The sequence below is a fragment of the Panthera tigris genome, chromosome E1 (genome assembly GCF_018350195.1).
Source record: "Panthera tigris isolate Pti1 chromosome E1, P.tigris_Pti1_mat1.1, whole genome shotgun sequence".
Taxonomy (NCBI): Eukaryota; Metazoa; Chordata; class Mammalia; order Carnivora; family Felidae; genus Panthera; species Panthera tigris.
In genome coordinates this window covers 41,823,174-41,841,863 of record NC_056673.1, presented here as the reverse complement: position 1 = coordinate 41,841,863, position 18,690 = coordinate 41,823,174, and the positions used below count along the sequence as shown (strand labels likewise).

At 56.5% G+C, this 18,690-nt stretch overlaps 2 protein-coding genes and 1 non-coding gene across 3 annotated transcripts; 1 reads left to right on the top strand and 2 right to left on the bottom strand.

Moving 5' to 3' along the window:
- Positions 1 to 482: 482 nt before the first annotated feature.
- On the top strand, positions 483 to 5,076 carry TMEM101 (transmembrane protein 101). The gene is made up of 4 exons (XM_007093796.3): positions 483 to 674; positions 975 to 1,155; positions 2,033 to 2,179; positions 2,959 to 5,076. The coding sequence occupies exons 1-4, from the start codon at positions 538 to 540 to the stop codon at positions 3,265 to 3,267; spliced, it is 774 nt and encodes a 257-aa protein (XP_007093858.1). The 5' UTR covers positions 483 to 537; the 3' UTR covers positions 3,268 to 5,076.
- On the bottom strand, positions 4,964 to 9,262 carry NAGS (N-acetylglutamate synthase). The gene is made up of 7 exons (XM_042967157.1): positions 8,846 to 9,262; positions 8,004 to 8,278; positions 7,675 to 7,888; positions 7,225 to 7,405; positions 6,501 to 6,672; positions 6,227 to 6,409; positions 4,964 to 5,593 (listed from the first exon to the last, which is right to left on the bottom strand). Exons 1-7 carry the CDS (start codon positions 9,260 to 9,262, stop codon positions 5,440 to 5,442), a joined length of 1,596 nt encoding a protein of 531 aa, XP_042823091.1. The 3' UTR covers positions 4,964 to 5,439.
- Positions 9,263 to 10,026: 764 nt separating this feature from the next.
- On the bottom strand, positions 10,027 to 10,159 carry LOC122233858. The gene has a single exon (XR_006211582.1). It is a non-coding gene; the product is annotated as a small nucleolar RNA SNORA61 (small nucleolar RNA).
- Positions 10,160 to 18,690: the final 8,531 nt, after the last annotated feature.

Sequence of the window (18,690 nt, the reverse complement as noted above, 5' to 3'; positions counted from 1 at the left end):
GCCAAGGGAACACCTTACTCTGGAATTAAACAAAAGTAGAGAGATTTTGTGTGTGTGTGTTGCACCCTACTATGAGCTAGTACCCACACTGCCACGTGTACACATCAGAACAACCCTGAGGTAGGTGTCCTCTCCATTTTAGAGATGGGTCTTGGAAAGTGTAGGTGATATACTCAAAGTCACAGAGTTGGAGTTAGCATTGAGCCCAGGTCTAGCATCAGTCAAAGACTAGTTCGCTTCATTACATCAAGTTATTGCCCATGGTTCTGATAAGGAACCTTCCTCTAGTCTAGTTTTCAATTTTGCAGCCACACAAGGGATCCTTTAGTCTCCATGAGCGGCGATTAAGGCCGAACTCCCAGTTGGAACACCTCCTTCGGTCCGGAACTAGAAAGCGAGAGCGTTGTTTCCCGTCGGAAGGGAAAGATGCTACCCCCTCACCCTCCTCCGCTCCTCGGGACCCGGAAGCTGCGTGTCGCATCCCGGCGCCGGCCTCCCCGTCGGGAGTGACGCCGCAGCGGACTGCCCTTCTCCAAGATGGCGTCGAAGATGGGTTCGCGACGGTGGATGCTGCAGCTGATCATGCAGCTGGGTTCGGTGTTGCTCACACGCTGCCCCTTCTGGGGCTGCTTCAGCCAGCTCATGCTGTACGCTGAAAGGGCCGAGGCGCGCCGGTGAGCGGGCCCACGCGGCCGCCGAACGCGGTGGGGGGCGGTACGGCCCGCCCCAGGAACGGGGGTGCGGTGAGGTGGGGAAGAAGTTGGGACCCTTGGGCTGGGGAGGGATTGGGACCTTAGACTAGTTAAGGGCTCTGGTCTGGGGCAAGGTGGGCATCGGGCGTAGTGCCGGGGTCCTGGCCGTGAGAAGGGTCTCCGGTTTGGGGGAGCTTGGAGCTTGTGGGAACTCAAGGGGTCGCAAGGCTCTTCTCCCGCTTCATCCTGTCCCCGTTGCTTCTTTTCCTCTCCGGCTCGCAGGAAGCCCGACATCCCAGTGCCCTACTTGTACTTCGACTTGGGGGCGGCCGTACTGTGCGCCAGCTTCATGTCCTTTGGAGTGAAGCGGCGTTGGTTCGCGCTGGGGGCCGCACTCCAGCTGGCCATTAGCACCTACGCCGCCTACATCGGGGGCTACGTCCACTACGGGGACTGGCTGAAGGTGAGCACCTCGGCCTAAGGGGAGATGGGGATAGGGAGCCAGAGGCCGGTGCCCCCGGGGCAGTTGGGTAATGCATGGTGCCAGCTAGGTGCACAGTGTGAAGCCTGGGAAGGCAGAACCCCCGGGCTTGTGGACATTATTACAGACTGGAAGAATGAAAGGAACTTAGGGACCACGCAGGACTGCCTTTCAGAGTGTGAAAACCGAGGTGGGAAGATGAGAAACAGATTTTCCCAGGGTCACATCACAGATAGCATTGCAGGTGAGACCAGAACCCAGGTCACCTAGTTCCCGGAACCCTTTAAAGCATTAGTTTAGTAATTTCAGACTATAGGGCAAAAGGGACCTTGGAGAGTAACCGGTTGCAACCATCTGATTTTTATGAAATCTAATTAATCTTCGTGCAGCATTTAAACCTTAAAACGCCCGAATGCAGCCTTGGAGATAAGCCTGGACAAAGGCACTACCCACCCTCAAGGAATGCACTGTCAATCCAGTAGAGGAGGCAGAAGTGTGAACAGGATAGTGAGACCAATGGTTTTCTTAATGGCACAGACTCTGCACTATATAGGAGAAGGAACATTGGGATTCGAGTCTGCACACCTGCGAGTAGAGATGGATGGGGCAACCCTTGGCATCTGGATTCTGCCACCTTCTGTAGGACCTTGGCCAGTTTTACGAACCCTGCCAGGCCTCAGTTTCCACTCTGATTAAAAGAGTTATCCTTGTCTGCTGCACCTGCCCACCACACTTGGAATTGGTGAAAGGGTTTATCAGATGGAATGGGGTGTATAGAGATGGGCAGTTCGGTGCTCTGGACAGCCGGGAGAAATGTGGTGGCTGCAGTTTCTGACTGGGTCCCCTCACCTCGGCCTAGGTCCGTATGTACTCGCGGACGGTTGCTATCATCGGCGGCTTTCTCGTGCTGGCCAGCGGCGCTGGGGAGCTGTACCGCCGGAAGCCCCGCAGCCGCTCCCTCCAGTCCACCGGCCAGGTGTTCCTGGGCATCTACCTCATCTGCGTGGTAGGTCGGGGGACCGCTGGCTGGAAGCGCTTGCCTGGGCGTGAGGTTTGAGCCCATGCCTGGCAGAGCCCAGGGACGTGGGCATGTAGTTCCCGATGGTCTGCCTCCTGGGAATTACCCCGGTCAGCTTCTGGGCCTCGGCTTCCAGGGCCTGAGACCTGGCTGAGAGTCCCTTCTTCCAACATCGTTGCACTGGGGAGAGAAGACATTGGCTTGACCTGTCAGTCCCAAGCCCGAGAGTCAGGAGAATGAGATGGACCGGTCCTCTCGTGGATTCAGCCCCCAGAGGGCTGGGAGAGGGGGCCAAGGAGAGGTTTGGTGGGGTCCAGGCCCCAGACGGGGCTCTGCCACTCAGAGTTGATGGAGGTTGACTAGGGTGGCCAGTTATGGTACTAGTGGAGGACCTAGGGGCGGGCCAGTGTGGATGGGGACCTGGACAGGCTCCGGGTCGCTTGGCCCCATCTCAGTTACTGGGCACCATATTCCACACGCAGCGCTGTGTATTCAGAGGTGAGAGCCCCAGTCTGGCTGTGGAGACACACTTCCGTCCTCCTGAGCGGCCCCCCCCCCCCCAGGGTGAGGAGAGACAGGCCCTAACCTCGTGAGCTCCCGCGTCTGTGAGGGAGACGCAGGTCCTACTTTTCAGAGAGCCCCAAGTCCGAGATGGGAGCCAGAAGCCCAGCTTGCAGAGGCTGACTTTCAGGTGCCATCTCAGGGCCAGCGCTCCCCAGACAGGCTCCCCCGCCCGTTGGAGAGACTTAGCAGATGTGTGTCCCTAGGCCTACTCACTGCAGCACAGCAAAGAGGACCGGCTGGCGTATCTGAACCATCTCCCGGGAGGGGAGCTGATGATCCAGCTGTTCTTTGTGCTCTACGGCGTCCTGGCGCTGGCCTTCCTGTCGGGCTACTACGTGACGCTGGCCGCCCAGATCCTGGCTGTCCTGCTACCCCCAGTCATGCTGCTCATTGACGGCAACGTTGCCTACTGGCACAACACACGGCGCGTTGAGTTCTGGAACCAGATGAAGCTCCTTGGAGAGAGCGTGGGCATCTTCGGGGCCGCTGTCATCCTGGCCACCGATGGCTGAGTTGCACGACAAGAGGCTGAGACGGGTGCAGGGAGCCACTGAGGGCCACCCTGCCTTCCTCCTTGCTGGCCCAGTTGTTTCTTTATGCTTTCTGCTCTGTTGGTTTGGTTCTTTGCTATGTGTGTATGTGTCGGTAAGACGCAGGTCTCTTCCCCAGTGCCTGGGCTCAGCCCTTGGGCGTGGGAGCCCTGAGGATGATGCCTTACGGGGTTGTTTTTTCCTGTTCGTTAGGAGGAGAGCTGAGGCCGACTGCTCCCTGGGTCTGCTGTCCCAGAGAAGGGAGTAAGGCAGGGCTCGGGTGGGGGTACTGAGAGTGGGAGACAGAGGAAGGAAGACTGCTCACGAACCGGAAGTGAGCAAATGTGAAAAATTCCTTTTCGAACCTGGCAAGAGCAGCTGGGCTCTACAGTGCTTTTTTGGAGGCTGAGAGTGCATATATGTGTGTTGATGTGTGGATCGGGCCGGGAGGTGCTGAGGGGCGGGGCACCACAGGAGTCACGTGAGTTCTCAGGGTATGCCAGGGGCAGAAACCGCACTAGCTGTCCCCACCTTGAAAGCAGAGCAGGCCCCAGTCTGGGGTGTGCAGGGGTAGGGCGGGCATCGGCCAACTTCCCGCCTCCTGCCTTCTGTTTCCAGCCGTATGGTTGGCCTGGTTGGGGTGAGTGCCCTCCCAAACACCAGACCACACAGTCCTCCAAAAATAAACATTTTATATAGATGTTTGGCTTTGCTTCTCCGCTCTCCCCACAGGGCACTTTGCCATTGGCTGGGATTGATCTTGGGTTTCTTGAAAGACCACATCTGGTTAAGCCCCACTTTAGTCCTCCCGTGATCTCTGCCCTGTTCTGAGAGTTCCCACAATCCTTGGCTGTCTGGTCAAGACCCTCCCTGTGGTCTGCTTTTGACCCATACCCTCGGTCCCTGTGTTGTAGGTTGTCTTGTCCTCCCCTTTTCAGTCCTCCTGCTTTCTTTTGAAGAATTCTTGGAGGGCAACGAGAGGGGGAGAGCTAATGTTAAGGTTCCCCTATGAGGGTTTGACATCTTACAGATGAGGAAATGGAAGCTCCAAGAAGGTAAGCAGCTTGCCTCCAATCGCAGAGCTGGATTCTAGGTCAGGCCTGTCTGATGCCCGTGCACAGCCGTGCCCCCCACGCCACCCCTCTCCCGAGGGAAGTCAGAGGCTGCTCTGGGGGTTTGGTTCTGTCGTGGCCCCTGCTGTGCCGTGGTGGTCTTTCCCCTACTTGTCCATGCACTTCCTGATTGAAAGTAGCCTGGCAGCCAGCCTGGGGCCTGGTGCATCGTGGAGGCCAAAAATGCGGAATGAAACCTCTGACTTTGGGCTCCGGGAGGCTGAGGTGTTCCCCTCCCACAGATGCAGACAGCCTCCAGTGGGGCCTAGGGGAAAACATGCAAGTCTGCGCTTGGCTCAGAGCCTGGCTTGGAGAGACAGCTGCGGCTGCTGTCGGTCTGGTCTGTGGGGTGGAGGATGCTTCCTAACTCCAGAGTAAGGGAGCCCCTCGGGGGGCTGCTGACACCCAGCTGAGGGAGATGGTGGCAGCATTGATCTTGGGGGCACTCCATCTCATTGAGCTCTCCTCTTCCCCCTGGGAGTCCCCTGGTTCCCCGGCCCTCGGGATCTTGCTCTCAGAGGGTCACTGCTCATTTCTTTTCAAGTGTGTTTTACTTCACTCTCAAGACAAGTGTTTGTGTTTTAATCGAGGCCTCCTGGAAAGTTGTAAGACCCAAAAGAATTAAAATAAGTGGTGGAATATCAAGCAAATGAGGGTAATATTGTGGGCAAGGGAGCCTCAAAACAGCACAGAGGCCAGAAGACTGGCCCACCTATAAGATTAGCCCTGAGTGGAGCCCTGGAAGGCAAGCCCCCCACTCCTCCCCCCCACCACCAAGATCTCTAGACTGAAAATTGAAGGCTGTCTGGTTCTAGCTTTGGAGCCAGTGGGGGGGGGGGGGTCTTGGGCACACCCTTCTTCCTGTGCTTGTCCCCACTTGGGTGCCCCCCTCTGGGCAGAGTAGAGTAGGGGCTGCTTCCTCCTCTGCAGATCCTTAGCCAACAAGCCTGGTCCAGCCTGCGGCTGCCTGGGGTCACCTCCAGCAGGCATGGCTTTTGGTTCACCCTGGTTATCCCAGGGCCTGCGGGGCTGGTGGTGAGGGTCAGCTGCCTGGGTCAGAAGCCGGCTTGCAGAAGGAGTCAGGCAGCCCCTTGGCATGGTTGACCAGCTCATAAGAGTCCCGGATGTCAGCCAGGCCAAACCAGAAGAAGATCCACTGCTTGTTGGAGAAGCTGCCATCACTGTGTTTGAAGTACCTGATTTGGGGGGGGGGGGGGGGGGGGGCGGGAGGAAGGATCTTTTAGGGCAAGGCCAGAGCTCACTACTACTCACTGGTTATTTTGAGGACCTACTACATGCTAGACACCCTGCTATTATCTGAGCCTGAGGGCGGGGCTCTATCCCACGATCATGACCTGAGCCAAAACCAAGAGTCAGACGCTCAACCCTCAACTGACTGAGCCCCCCAGGCACCCCCCAGGGGTGGGGTTCTTGTTCACCTCTTGGTGCCCACAGACCCCGGTGAAGGGATAGTTGCAGAAGGAAAAAGAGAGGAGAAAATGCTCCGCTGGAGATGCAGTGGGCCTGGGGTCAGAGCTTGGCAACTGGACCTAGAATGAAGCCTGGAGGGTCAGGATTTCTCAAGACTCCGGGAGAGTCGGGGAGTGTCTTCAAGGAATCCACTGCAGCGGGGCAGAGCGGGGTTAAGTGTGCTCTGCTCGAGGGGGAAATCTCAGGCTCCGTGTGTGGTCTGCTCCCTTGGGGAATGTCGGGCCTCACAGAATGGGGCCTTTTCCTTGGGGGAAGCCCGGCCTTCTGGGGCGTGGCTGTGGAGGGCGGGGGGGTGGGGGGGGGTGGGGCGGCCCGGAGGCGGGAGGGGCGGGACCTACCAGGGATTGATGGGGTTGGTGACCCGGGAGCGCCAGAAAAGCGTCTGCAGGTCCCGCCGCAGGCACTCCCACAACATCTGCCCGGAGCCTTGGCCCTGGCGGCTGGAGCTCACCACAAACTTGTCTAGATAGGGGGTGCCCCCCAGTACGGGCTCCGAGGTCAGAATGGCGGCCGCGTTGTACCTGGCGCAGCAGGGGAGAGGCAGGCTGGGACCTCCCTTCGGCCCCAAGCTGCCCTGCTCTGTCCCTCGCCCTCTGGGGCTCGCAGGCTCACCCCTCAGAGAGGTAGACAGAGTGCAGCCGCGGGCGTAACGAGGCCAAGTAGTCGTCCCGGAGCTTCTTGCCGAAGCTGGCGTTGACCAGGTTCACTAGGCGGCCCTGGTCCAGGCTGTCCAGGCTGCGCACTCGCAGCATCCGCTCGGCGTTCTTGAACAGGGTCCCGGACCCTGGGGGTGGGATGGAGGAGGAGGTGTTAGTTTCGCCCAAGAGCCAGGTCCCATCCGCTCTTGCATTTGCGCGTCCTGGCGGGGGTTCCAGGTAGGACAGGGGCTCGTGGGACAGTGACCCTCTTTGGAAGACCTCCACAATGAAATGCGTTCTGCGGACTGCATAGATACGTGGGTGATTTTCACACTGGGAGATGCTTTTCCCTGGCAGTTTGTCCCTCAACGTCCGTCCATCGCCTGTGGTCCCACTGACTTCCCCTAGGCCCGCCTACCTCGCCGAAACCCGGTCTCCAGCCCCTGGTCTCCCCACCCCTCCTCCAGTTCCCGCCCCAGGTTCCTAGCCTGGTCCGTCCCACTTGGCGCGGGCGTCTATCCAGTCCCGCCCACCTGCTCTGCGCTCACCTCCCCCAGGTGCAGCCAGAGCGGAGAGCTTGTGGGGTGGCGGCCCCCTGCGGCTTCCTGACTGGCAGAAAGCCACCTCCCCTGCTCACTCCTGGGACCCAGCCCCCCTTCCCTCCCCCCCCCCCCCTGCCTCCGAGGCGAGGCCCTCACCCTTGTTGCTGAAGAGTTCGGTGAGTAGTGTGCTGGCGGCGGTGATGACGGCAGAGGAGTGGTGCGGCAGGCGGCTGAGCACGTCCACGATGAGCCGCATCTGCTGCCGTTCTTTGGTGCTCACCCACTCAGCGTTGGTCACCAGGTCCAGATCGGCGGGCAGGTTCACGTTACTCAGGACCTGCGTCCGGGGCCAGGGGGTGAGCCTCTGGCCCGTAGCCGGCCACGACTGTGCTCCTGCCCCACAGACCCTTCCTCGCTGACCCCTTTACCCTCCCTTCCTCTCGGAGTCCTAGGCTGGGGAGGGCTCAGATTTGAGCAGCACTCCACTCCCGACCCACCCGGCTGGAGAATGACTCTGGGGCCCGTCTGGGAGGCGAGCAGGGAGCACAAGAGGGGTTCGGCCAGGCCCAGAATCGCGAGAATGGGGCCGGTAAAGAGGGGACACACCTTTTGACTGCTGTCGCGCAGGCCGCCTGTGGTATTGAGGAAGATGATTTTGGTGGGCTGGAGCGCCTTGGCTAGAGCCGCGGTCACCTCCAGCGAGTCGAGGAGCACGGAGCGCCGTGCGGTCGTCTCCCCGATGGGGCACAGGATGGGGATGCTGCCCGATTCCAGGCACCACTGTAGCAGGTCGGTCTCCACCGAGACGATGCCGCCATAGCTGTGGGCCAGACGTGGTGCTCAAGAAGGCTCCCACCAGGCCTGCCGGGCTGGCAGGGGCGGGCGGGCGGGGTAGCGAGGTCTAAAGACGCCGGGCAGGGAAGACCCGCACTAACCTGGCATGTGGGGCTGGCTCAGCCGCGCTCAGCACCGACCCGCCACCAAAAAAAGGCACGGCAGTGGCAGCGTTGTGCCGCAGCTCATCCACCAGCACCTTGCAGTTCTGGGCAAGCTGTGCCTTGGCCTCCCAGAAGGAGAGGCAGCCAGAGGGCGCCGTGGGAGCCGGCAGCCCGAGGACGACTAGCGGCTTCATGTCCATGCGCTGCAGGAATGCCAGGGCGAAGGCCAGACTGGTTACCGCCCGTCGGCACTTGAGGACCTCCTCGTCCACCTGCGGAAGAGTGAGCGTTCAGGAGCGGCGACATTGGCCCCGACTCCTGCCGAACCTGCTCACTCCAGCAGCAGGGGCCCCGTGGTGCCCCTTCCCTGCCCAGGAGCAGTCAGGTCCCATTTCTGGCCAACGGCGAGCACCTGCTCCGCCCTTTGCCCTGTTGGGTCTTGCCATCCTCTTATCTCACACTGGTGTTCCTCCCTCCGTGCCTCCCTGCGACCTTGGACTCTAGGACTCCTTGGGGGGAGGGGTAACCCAGGCGGCTCCCGTCCAGGTTCCCCACTTGCCATCTGAACCCCTAACTGCGCCCGCGGCGAAGGGGAGTTCTCCAGGGCATCACACTTGGCGGATCAGGGGCCTCAGGCTCCTCACCCGGGGCCGGGCGTGAGACTGCTGGAGGAGCGCGCAGCCTCACCCAGTCCCGCGGGGCACTTGTCCGGGCTCCGTCGCGCCCCTTCCCGCTTCCGCTGCGCAGAGTCTGCGGTCGGTCCCGCCCTGCCTGGTGACACGTTGCCGCACAACCCCGATCCCCTCGCTGTGACACGGCCGGCGCCGGGCTCCGCTCACCTCGATGACCGCGAAGGGCCTGTCCGCGGAGTGGTAGCAGGTCTGGAACTGCGTGAGCCAGTGGCGCGCCTCCCCGGGGCTGGCCCCGCACTGGTTCAGGAAGGCCTGGATGTCCCGCTGCACCAGCGAGCGGCCGGCCTCGCGCCCGGGGGGCTCGGGGGGCAGCGGGGGCGCGGGGGGCGGTGTCCACTCAGGCTCCTCCGCGGCAGGCGAGTGGGTGTCGTCCCCGGCCGCTTCTCGCGCGGGCTGGGCGGGCGCCCAGGCGGTGCTGAGCCGGCGCCCCGGGCTGGTGCCCCTGGCCGCCCGCCGTCGCGCGCTGCCACTCAGCCTCCGGGCGCCCCCGGTGCCTCGGGGACCGCGCAGCCTTCCGCCCATAGAGGTGGCTCGCAGGGCCCAGGCCACCCGCGCCGTCGCCATGACAACGAGAACGACTGGCCCCCCCACCCCCACCCCCAACGAGTGCGCTTCTGTCCGCAGCTCCCGGCTCTGGGGGGCTCTTAACCTGCTACAAGGAGGGGCTGGACCAGCCGGGGCGGGGCGCAGACTGGGGGCGCAGAGTAGTCTCTGGGTGCGTTTGAAGAGGGTCAGGCCATGGGTCAGGGGGCGGGGCCAACAGAAACCCCCGCCCCCGCGGGGGACGGAACCCACTAGTGCGGGTCACGAGGCAGAGATAAACCGTGGTGGGGCGTCTTTAATCTGTTGCCAAGGCCGGTTCCAGGAAGGGCTCGGGGGACCCTGACTGGCTTTGGCAGTCTGCGGGGTTCTGGATGATTAAAGGGGAGTCCGATGAGGGCAGGAGGGGAGAGCAAAGTGGCAGTTACCGTGGGACTGAGGAAGGAGACCTGAAGGAGAGGTGGGGAAGAGTGGAAGGAGAGTGGGGGGAGTGCCAGCTCTCTGCTGGAGGTCGGGTGTGCCTCTGTCCTGTCCTCTGAGTTCAAAGAAGATCAGGAATTATGGGATTACCAGGGTATGCCAAGCTCCAGACGTTGGGTACCACTTTGAAGAATTTTGTCATATCCTCAGATCACCCCTTATTTTTTTAAATTTTTAAAAAAACGTTTATTTTTGAGAGAGAGCAGGGAAGGGGCAGAGAGAGGGGGACAGAGGACCCGAAGTGTCCCCTCCCACCCAAAGTCCCAGGCTCAACCGACTCAGCCAGCCCTATTTTTTTTTTTTTTTTACCTTGTTTGAAACTAGCCCATGGGTTATATACCAGACCATAAGCACTGTGAGGCCAGCTTCAGTGTTTCTCTTCCTCCTCTTATGATCACCAAAACCAGTGTTCAGATTTGATGGGAAAGGGAACCGGAGGGTAAATCATCCTTATTAGTAATACAGTTTTTATCTATCTATCTATCTATCTATCTATCTATCCATCTATCTAAAAGTTTATTTATTTATTTTGAAAGGGGGTGTCGGAGAGAGAGAGAATCCTAAGCAGGCTCTACATTGCCAGCATGGATCTCTACTTGGGGCTGGAACCCCTGAACCCACGAGATCATGACCTGAGCCAAAACCAAGAGTCCAATGCTTCACTGAGCCACCCAGGCACCCCTAGTATTAAAGTTTTCAAGTTTAAAATTTATCCCTATCGAAATTGTAACTAGAAGGCCAGTATCACTTGCTCTAAACAGAAGAAAGCCTTAAGAATAAAGCCAGAATAAAATATTAAATTCTAGCTGGATAGTGTTTCCTGCTCTGCTGGTAACACAGAAGGCTGGCAGGTGCCCAATGTCAGAGGTCCCCTGGGCCCCCGAGAGACCTTCTCCTGGGTCAAAAAACAGCCAACACATGTAGAATGGCAGGCACTGGGCAAAGCACTTCATATGTAGTCCTCACAATGACTCCAGGATGGGTATTATTATAATGCCCATTTTACAGATGAGGAAATCAAGGCACAGAAATATGTGAGGGTCAAGGTCATTCAGCTCATTACCAGTGCAGCTGCTCTTTCAAACAAAGCAGGTCTGCTCCAGATCCATGCTCTTAAGAGTTGAAAAGGACAGCGACAACTTTCACAGAATATGATTCATTGTTACTTGATATTGTATCCATCCGCTGCCCGAGAAAGCTCGGGGTACACTATCAGTTGGACACATCCTGCATTCAGGTACACTGGGAGTCCCACTCTCTGCTGTTGTAGAGTAGGACACCAACTGTAGAGGAGCAGTGACTTGACCAAGGTCACCCAGCTGTTAGTGTCATGGCCAGAGGCTAGTCATCCTGAGTTCTCACCACTGCTCTTCCCTTCCTTCTACCCAGCTCTACACTCCCGGTGCCGCGAGTCAGGACTCTCGGGGCGCTGCCTGAATGGCGAGTCGTGGCCTGAGCTGCTTCTCTCCTGAGTCTCCCGGAGGATGCTGGGTGAGCACACCCTTCCCGGGATCTCCTGCCAACACCCTCATGCACGCACCAACACGTGTGCACAGCCAGCACATGCATGCACTGTCCCAGGCAGGAGACTCCTGGCAGAGGGGTCGGAGTTGAACTTGTGACCTCTTCCACTGACTTTTCCATTTTTCTACTTGGAAATTCCGGGTTTCATTAGACAGTGAAGCATGGAGAGTCTGTACCCCCTACTGTGGGGTCACCTCTAGGGCCTTCTTTCTCTTCCCACTTACTGCTGCCCACTCCCTACTTTCCTACACTTCCCAGAATCCATCAGAAGAGGTGGTCCTAGCTCCAGGGGGCCTAATCATTTTCCAAGCCCCTCATCTGAGCTCCCACCCTCCCTGGCCCCTCCCCGCACAGGATTCCTCCTTCTCTGTTTCTCCCACCTCTGCTACGCCTCAGCCCTGGCCTCTCTTCATTCCTCCCCTCCCAAATGTACGCCCCTTCCAGGCCCCCCGCTCCCCGCCGCGCTGCAGCTGAGGCCTGCCTCCTGCCAACTCAGGGCCTATGTGAGGGCAAGGATGGGTTTCTCCCTTCAGACTGGGGCTCCCCTGAGGGCAGGGATGATTGTCTCCCTCCTCAGACTGGGGATCACTCATGTCAGTAGCCAACAGCATCAACCCCATTGCCCCTGGGCCAGTGGGGCAGACCCTGGCTGGGGAGCTGCTTCCCACTGCTTTGGGTGTTAGCCCAGAGGGCCGTGTCCCCAGGCAGCCAATGGGCCCAGGGATACCCTGGGTAGATGATTAACTCCAGGCCCAATGACCCTGGGGCCACTGTGTCCCCACTGCCTCTCCCTGGGGTAAGGCCATCCTCTGGTTGGAAAACTGACCCTGCTTTGTGGGGGGGATGGATGTGGGTGTATGAAGTCAACACCCCTACCTGACCCTACCGCTCTGAATAGAAGGTCTGCAGGATCACTGTCAGTCTGGGGTTCCAGCTCGAATTTTCTTTTTTTTTTTTTTTTTAAATGTTTATTTATTTTTGACAGAGAGAGAGAGAGACAGACAGAGCATGAGCAGGGGAGGGGCAGAGAGAGAGGGAGCCACAGAATCCGAAGCAGGCTCCAAGCTCCGAGCCATCAGCACAGAGCCGGACGCGGGGCTCGAACTCACAGACCGTGAGATCATGACCCGAGCCGAAGTCAGACTCTCAACCGACTGAGCCACCCAGGTGCTCCCCGCAGCTCGAATTTTCTTTGTTCCCCTCTGAAGCGGGCCCTTGTTTCATTTTTCAAGGCAAAAAATGTTGTCACCGTGCCCGGAATCGGGCTCCGGTCTTCCCTCACCAGGTCCTGGGTCCTGGAGATGCTGGGGAACAGACACAACCTTCCGACCCCTCCGGATACTTCCCCTCAGCTGGGGGCCCTCAGCCTTGAGCACAACACCCAGCTGTCGTCATGGACAGCTACAGGGACACTCAGATCTGGGACATGAATGTACAGACTTTTGTACACACACACACACACACACACACACACACACACACACCATACAGAGGTAGAAACAGACACCCTTCCTGAGAGCACATCCATCCACCCACGTGCAGAGGCACAGAGCCGTACTCGTTCACGTGCCTCAATGGTGCCTGGCGCGGGAGAAGTGTCCAGTAGACGTTTATGGAACGAACGAACGAATGAATGAACGAGCAGAAGGCAGAAAAAAAGAGGTAGGGGCCTGTGGAAAGGGAGACCTGGCTCTGTGGAGTCTGGGTCGTGGGACTGGCCCCAGGACTGCGCAGGTGGCCCCAAGGTGGCTCTCCATCTGTGAGGGGGCCGAGCCCAGTGGGAATGTACGAAGGCCTTCTGCACCAGCCGCAGTCTTGCGAGCACGCGCTATGCGTCAGGTAGTGAGCAGGGCGCTCTGAAGATGTAGTCCCACTTACCCTGGCTCAGGAGGCTGGAATCTGCCACTTTCTTGGCTGCAAAGGTTTGGGCAAGGCATTTGACTTCTCTGAGCCTCCCTTTAGTCACCTGTAAAAGGGGGGAAGAGAACAAAGCTTAAGTCTCTTTACGTAGTAGTGAAGACGAAAAGTTCTCTGTGGGCATACAGTCAGCAAAATCCCCCCTGTGGGACACAAACGCCCTGGTTTCTTCAACCAGTAAATTATAAGAGTAGGAAAGGTGGAATTGGATGAAAAGATGTGTTTTTTTCAATGAAGTAATTTCTAAACCCAATGTGGGGCTTGAACTCACGACTCTGAGATGGAGGGTTGTATGCTCTACAGACTGAGCCAGCTGGGTGCCCCAAAAAGATGTTTTTGAAAGTCTCCGGGCACCCGGGTTGCTCAGTTGGATAAGCATCTGACTCTTGATTTGGGCTCGGGTCATGATCTCATGGTGTGTGGGTTTGAGCCCCGCATTGGTCTCTGCATTGACAGTGCAGGGCCTGCTTGGGATTCTCTCTTTCTCCCTCTCTCTCTGCCCCTCCCCTGCTCATGCACACCGGCTCTCTCTCTCTCTCTCTCTCTCTCTCTCTCAAAATAAATAACTTAAAAAAAAAAGTCTCTTTTAATCCATGTTTGGATTCTGACTGAAACAAGCCGTAAAAAATTCAACAATTGGAAAATTTTTTTGCACATAGGATATTTGAGCTATTAATTTTTAGGTGTGCTATGATTGTGTGTTATGTTTTTTTTTTAAACTACTCCAAGGATTTTAGCGTGCATACTGAATATTTATAGATGAAATGGTAACATGTCTCACATTTGCTTGAAAATACCCCTGGAGGGGAGAAGGCAGGGTAGGGGAACAGGTGCAACGGGGCTGGCTATGAGTCAGAAGTTGATATCTGTTGAAACTGGACAGAGGGCCCAGGGGATTCATTATACTATCTCTCGACTCCTATGTATGATAAGACGGATGAAAAAAAAAGTTCGGTGAATTCCCATATGCGCAAGTTACCAGCCTGACACGTAAACACTCAGTAAAAGCTAGTTTGCTTCTTCCATGAGTAGTTTGCCTTCAAGGCACAAATGTGTGAAATGGTAAATACTCCACAAATACATAATTTATGAGTGTTTCAATTCCAAGTGTGCCATGAGCCTCTTGTCCAGCAGGGGACTCCCTATTCTCTGCCTCTCTTTCTGGCTGCTGCTCTGGGGGGTTGCTAAAAGGAGGAAACCATCAGCAGTGTGAGGGAGTTATTGCAGACCTGCAGACCCGTTAGCGTCTGATCGAGACCTCTGAGGTGACAGAACACACACACACACACACACACACACACACACACACACACAGAAAGCGGGGGCGGGGGCGGGGGCGGGGGGAGAATTTGTCCATACCTTATGATAACCCTATGATAGGAAGTCTTCCTACAGTTTAGCATCTCTGGGGGTTGGGGGTATTTAGAAAAGGCTACTGTCTTGAAGGTAATAATGGCAAACCCTTCCTCAGGCGCTATTCTAAGCCCATGATACATATTTACGTAATTTAATTCCCACACTAACACCATGAAGTAGGTGTTACCATTAGCACAGAGATCCTAGGAGTGGATTTTAGACAAGTGGAGGTCAAGTGCTTTCAGGGCACAAGTGGAGCTTCCTAGCAGACGAGTGGAAAAGGATCCTGGAGCTCAGGAGAGAGGTCAGGGCTGGCGAGGCCCTGGAGCAGGTGATGGATGAAGCCCTGAGTGTGGCCAGGAGCTGCCAGAGAGGGGCTGTAGAAAGGGAAGAACACATGGAGAGGTAGAAGGGGGCCTGCCAGAAATCACCCAGAATCCATAGGGGGAGATGTTTCAAGAAGGAAGGGGCACAGATGCTTCAAATCCTGAGAAAAGGCTATTGGCTTCACTCACGCGTGACTTTTCCATTTCAGTGGGATGGGAAGGGGACATAGGGTGGGAAAGCCAGGGAGCAAGTGGTTGGAGAGGGGCCTAGGCTGAGCCCATAGGAAATCCTGGGGGAATTGTGGCTGGAGAAAGAAACAGAACCTCGTTGTTCAAAGTATGGTTCACGGCATCACCTGGGAGCTGGTTGGAAATGAGGGATCTGGGGCCCTCTCTAGGCTTACTGAATTAGCATCTGCATTTTAATGAGGTCCCCAGGGGATTCTGTGGGCATTAAAATCTGAAAAGTATTGGAGCAGAGATGTGGGCTGGCCCCTAGAGGTCAAGAGAGGTGGCATTCAATATGGGGATGTCCCTGGTGAGTTTGAGGCCAAGGAAGAGGTGAAGACGCTGGGGAGGAGCTGGACTCAGGGGTGACGTGGTTACGGCTTTGTGGGGGTTGGGTGTTGTGTGGGGCTCGTGGGTGAGGCAGTAGTCCTGGGTGGTACTTTCTGGCCCGCGGATGAGAGCCCTGGAGGGATACCCATGTGTGTGTCCCCCAGAGGAAAGAGGAATGTGTAGAGGCGCTCGTGTGTGTGTGTGTGTGTGTGTGTGTGTGTGTGTGTGTGTTTGAGGGTTTAGCATGTGTGAAGGGTGAGGTGTGGGGCAGAGTTCATGTGTGACTTTTGTATATTTTTGTGTTTTTATATGCCAGAAGTCAGCAAATGGACGTTTCATATGGCTCATCTTAATATACGCATGTCCCAAGGTGAAGTTAACGTGTAGGCAGCGATTGTGGGGTATCAGGGCTTAGGAAACTCTCCTGGAGTTGAACAGCCAGCCTCCTGGACTCAGGGAACTCTGGGCGGTACCCCACCTGTCCTCAGTGGAGAAGGACGCGGGTTCCGTCGTGCGCCCGCAGATTGTAATTACACACTCTTGCCACGAGAGGGCAGTGTCGGCCCGGCCTGGAGGCACGAGGTGCGCTCCTTCTGAAGTTACAGCGATCCTCTCTGCTCGAGGGGGAGAGTGAAAGCCCGCCCTGGGCAGCGGGTTGGACGAGGGGGGGGTGGTGTTGACTTTTGGTCCCCTGGTGCCCAGGCTTGCCGCCCCTCCCTCCGGGTCTGGCTGCCCCCATCCCAGCCAACACCCTTCCAGAGCCACCCCATCTTCATGCGTCGCTCTCGCATCGCATCTCGAAACCCCAACCCTCCTGCTTGAAGACCACCAGCCCGGGGTGGGCACTTGCCCGGGAGGGCAAGGGAGGTGGGGAGGGGAGGGGAGGGGAGGGGAGGGGAGGTGGGGAGGGTAGGGGAGGGTGGGCGATTGAGGGTGCAGCCAAAGGGAGGGAGAGTCAGGGGTAAAGGCATTGAGAGGAGTGGGAGGTTTTACTGGGAGCAAAGGTGGGAAGAAGGGGCTCAGCCGTCCTCAGTCGGGACACATGAAGGGCTCTCCCAGTATGGACCGGGCAGGGTGCTGGGCGAGTGAATCCGGGGGCAGGGCTCGGGTCCCCTTGCCTTCATCTGGGGTCAGACCCCAGGCGTTGGAGTCCCAGCCTCACAGAGTGGCCTCGGGCTTGCTTAGAGCAAGACGGTCCCTCCCACTGCAGGGGTCTTTTGTTTCCTGTTCTCTGTGGGGAGAAAGCTGGCTTCCCTTCCATTCACCGGTGACGGTGACTCGCTGGTCTTTGCCTGTCGGACTGAGAAACCCCAGGGAAAGTACCAGCGTTCCCGAACCGGCTAGCGTGGCAGGGCCAGGCCAGGGCACGGAAGGGAAAAGCCCAGGGAAGGGAGGCCAGTGGTGTGGGTGCGGCTTGAGGAGACCAGGGCTTGGAGGAGCAGAGTGGCCCGACCTCAGTTGGGCTCCTGCAAGTTCAGGGGTGGGGCGGAGGTGGGGGACCCCAGGCAGAGACGGGAGGCCTGAGGGTGGGGCTGGAAGAGGAGCTGGCGGTTACGTGTTTAGGGTATACTTAAGAGCAAACAAACAAACCAAACACTTCTTTTTTTTCATCATAAAAGTAATTTAGGGGGCGCCCGGGTAGCTCAGTCGGTGAAGCAGCCTACTTTGGCTCAGGTCATGATCTCCCCCCTCTCCCCGTCGGTGAGTTCCAGCCCCACATGGGGCTCTCTGCTGTCCACACGTGGCAACTTCCGCCTTGGAACCTCTGTCTCCCTCTCTCTGCCCCTCCCCTGCGCGCGCCCTCTCTCTCAAAAATAAACATTAAAAGCATTTTTTGTAAGTAATCTAGGAAAATTACTGAAAACTGGATAAATAAAACCTCCCTAGTCTACTAATATAGCTGCTGTTTGCCTTTGGTCTATTTCTTTCCAAGCTCTTCTACATTAAACAAACAAATATGGCTGTGTTATTGTGCACCTATAATTATTTTCCTCATCTTCACTTAGGATGGCAGAAACAAGGGCACCTGGGTGGGCTCAGTCGGTTAAGCGTGGGTCTTCCGCTCAGGTCGTGATCTCATGATTCATAAGTTCGAGCCCCGCATCGGGCCCTGTGCTGACAGCTCAGAGCCTGGAGCCTGCTTCGGATTCTGTGCCTCCCTCTCTCTCTGCCTCTCCCCCGCTTGTGCTCTGTCTCAAAAATAAATAAAACATTAAAAAAAAAAAAAAAAGGATATCAGACACATTTTCCATAGTAGGTCCTGTATTAGTTTCTGAGGCTTGCCCTCACAAAGAACCACAACCCCGGGTGACTTGAAATAGCAGAAATGTATGGTCTCACAGGTGGGGAGACTGGAAGTCCTAGAGGGAGGCGTCCACAGGGCCACCTCACAACCCCAAGATCAAGAGTCGCATGCTCTGCTGTATATTTGTACATACACTTACTACCCTTATTTATTTATTTATTTTTTTCCGGGCTGAGAGCTTATTTTGCAGGTAACATTTTATATCCTGCTTTTCCCACTTAGAATCCAAGACAGCTTCTCATCTCATATAATTCATAATCACCTTTTGGGCGACTGCGTGATGTTAACACTACAGGAATCTATTAAAATTTAATATTGAACGTGCTGTTGTTAGATATTTACGATGCTTCCACGTTTTCCCTGTGATAAATGAACCGAGGTACACATTTTTGTGCTTCTATTGCTGAAAGAAGTCTATTTCAGTAAGTGTCCAGAAACTGAATTCCTAGGTTAAAGTGCATAAATACTTTTTCTTTTTTTAAATGTGTCTTCATTTTTTAGAGAGAGTGAGCCGAGGAGGGGCCGAAAGAGAGGGGGACAGAGGATCCAAAGCGGGCTCTGGGCTGATAGCAGCGAGCCCCATGTGGGGCTCAAACTCACGAACCGTGAGAACGTGACCTGAGCTGAAGTCGGACGCTCAACCGACTGAACCACCCAGGCGCCCCCATGTGCTTTGAATGCTCTTGAATCTTTGGAAGTTGCTTTTCAAAAGGGTCATACCAATGCCCACTCCTTGTGCGTGAGCATGAATGAGCAAGAGCCAGACACCCAACCGACTGAGCCACCCAGGTGCCCCAATTTTATTTATTTTTAAATCTTGAAATCTTACCAGGTAAAGCACGGTATTCTGTTTTGTCTTTTTGGGTTACCAGGGATGCCATTTGTCCAGTGTTACCTTTCCTCTTTCGGAGTTGTCTGTTCATATCCATTTATCTTTTGGGGACCCTAATGTTTTACTTCGAGATCTGTGTAGTCACTTCACATAT

Coding starts and splice junctions, on each gene's coding strand:
- TMEM101 (XM_007093796.3), top strand. CDS start 538: ATGGCGTCGAAGATGGGTTCGCGACGGTGGATGCTGCAGCTGATCATG. Junction 675..974: donor GAAAGGGCCGAGGCGCGCCG/GTGAGCGGGCCC, acceptor TCCGGCTCGCAG/GAAGCCCGACATCCCAGTGC. Junction 1,156..2,032: donor ACTACGGGGACTGGCTGAAG/GTGAGCACCTCG, acceptor ACCTCGGCCTAG/GTCCGTATGTACTCGCGGAC.
- NAGS (XM_042967157.1), bottom strand. CDS start 9,262: ATGGCGACGGCGCGGGTGGCCTGGGCCCTGCGAGCCACCTCTATGGGC. Junction 8,279..8,845: donor GGCCCTTCGCGGTCATCGAG/GTGAGCGGAGCC, acceptor ACTCTTCCGCAG/GTGGACGAGGAGGTCCTCAA. Junction 7,406..7,674: donor TGCGCGACAGCAGTCAAAAG/GTGTGTCCCCTC, acceptor CCCCGGACGCAG/GTCCTGAGTAACGTGAACCT.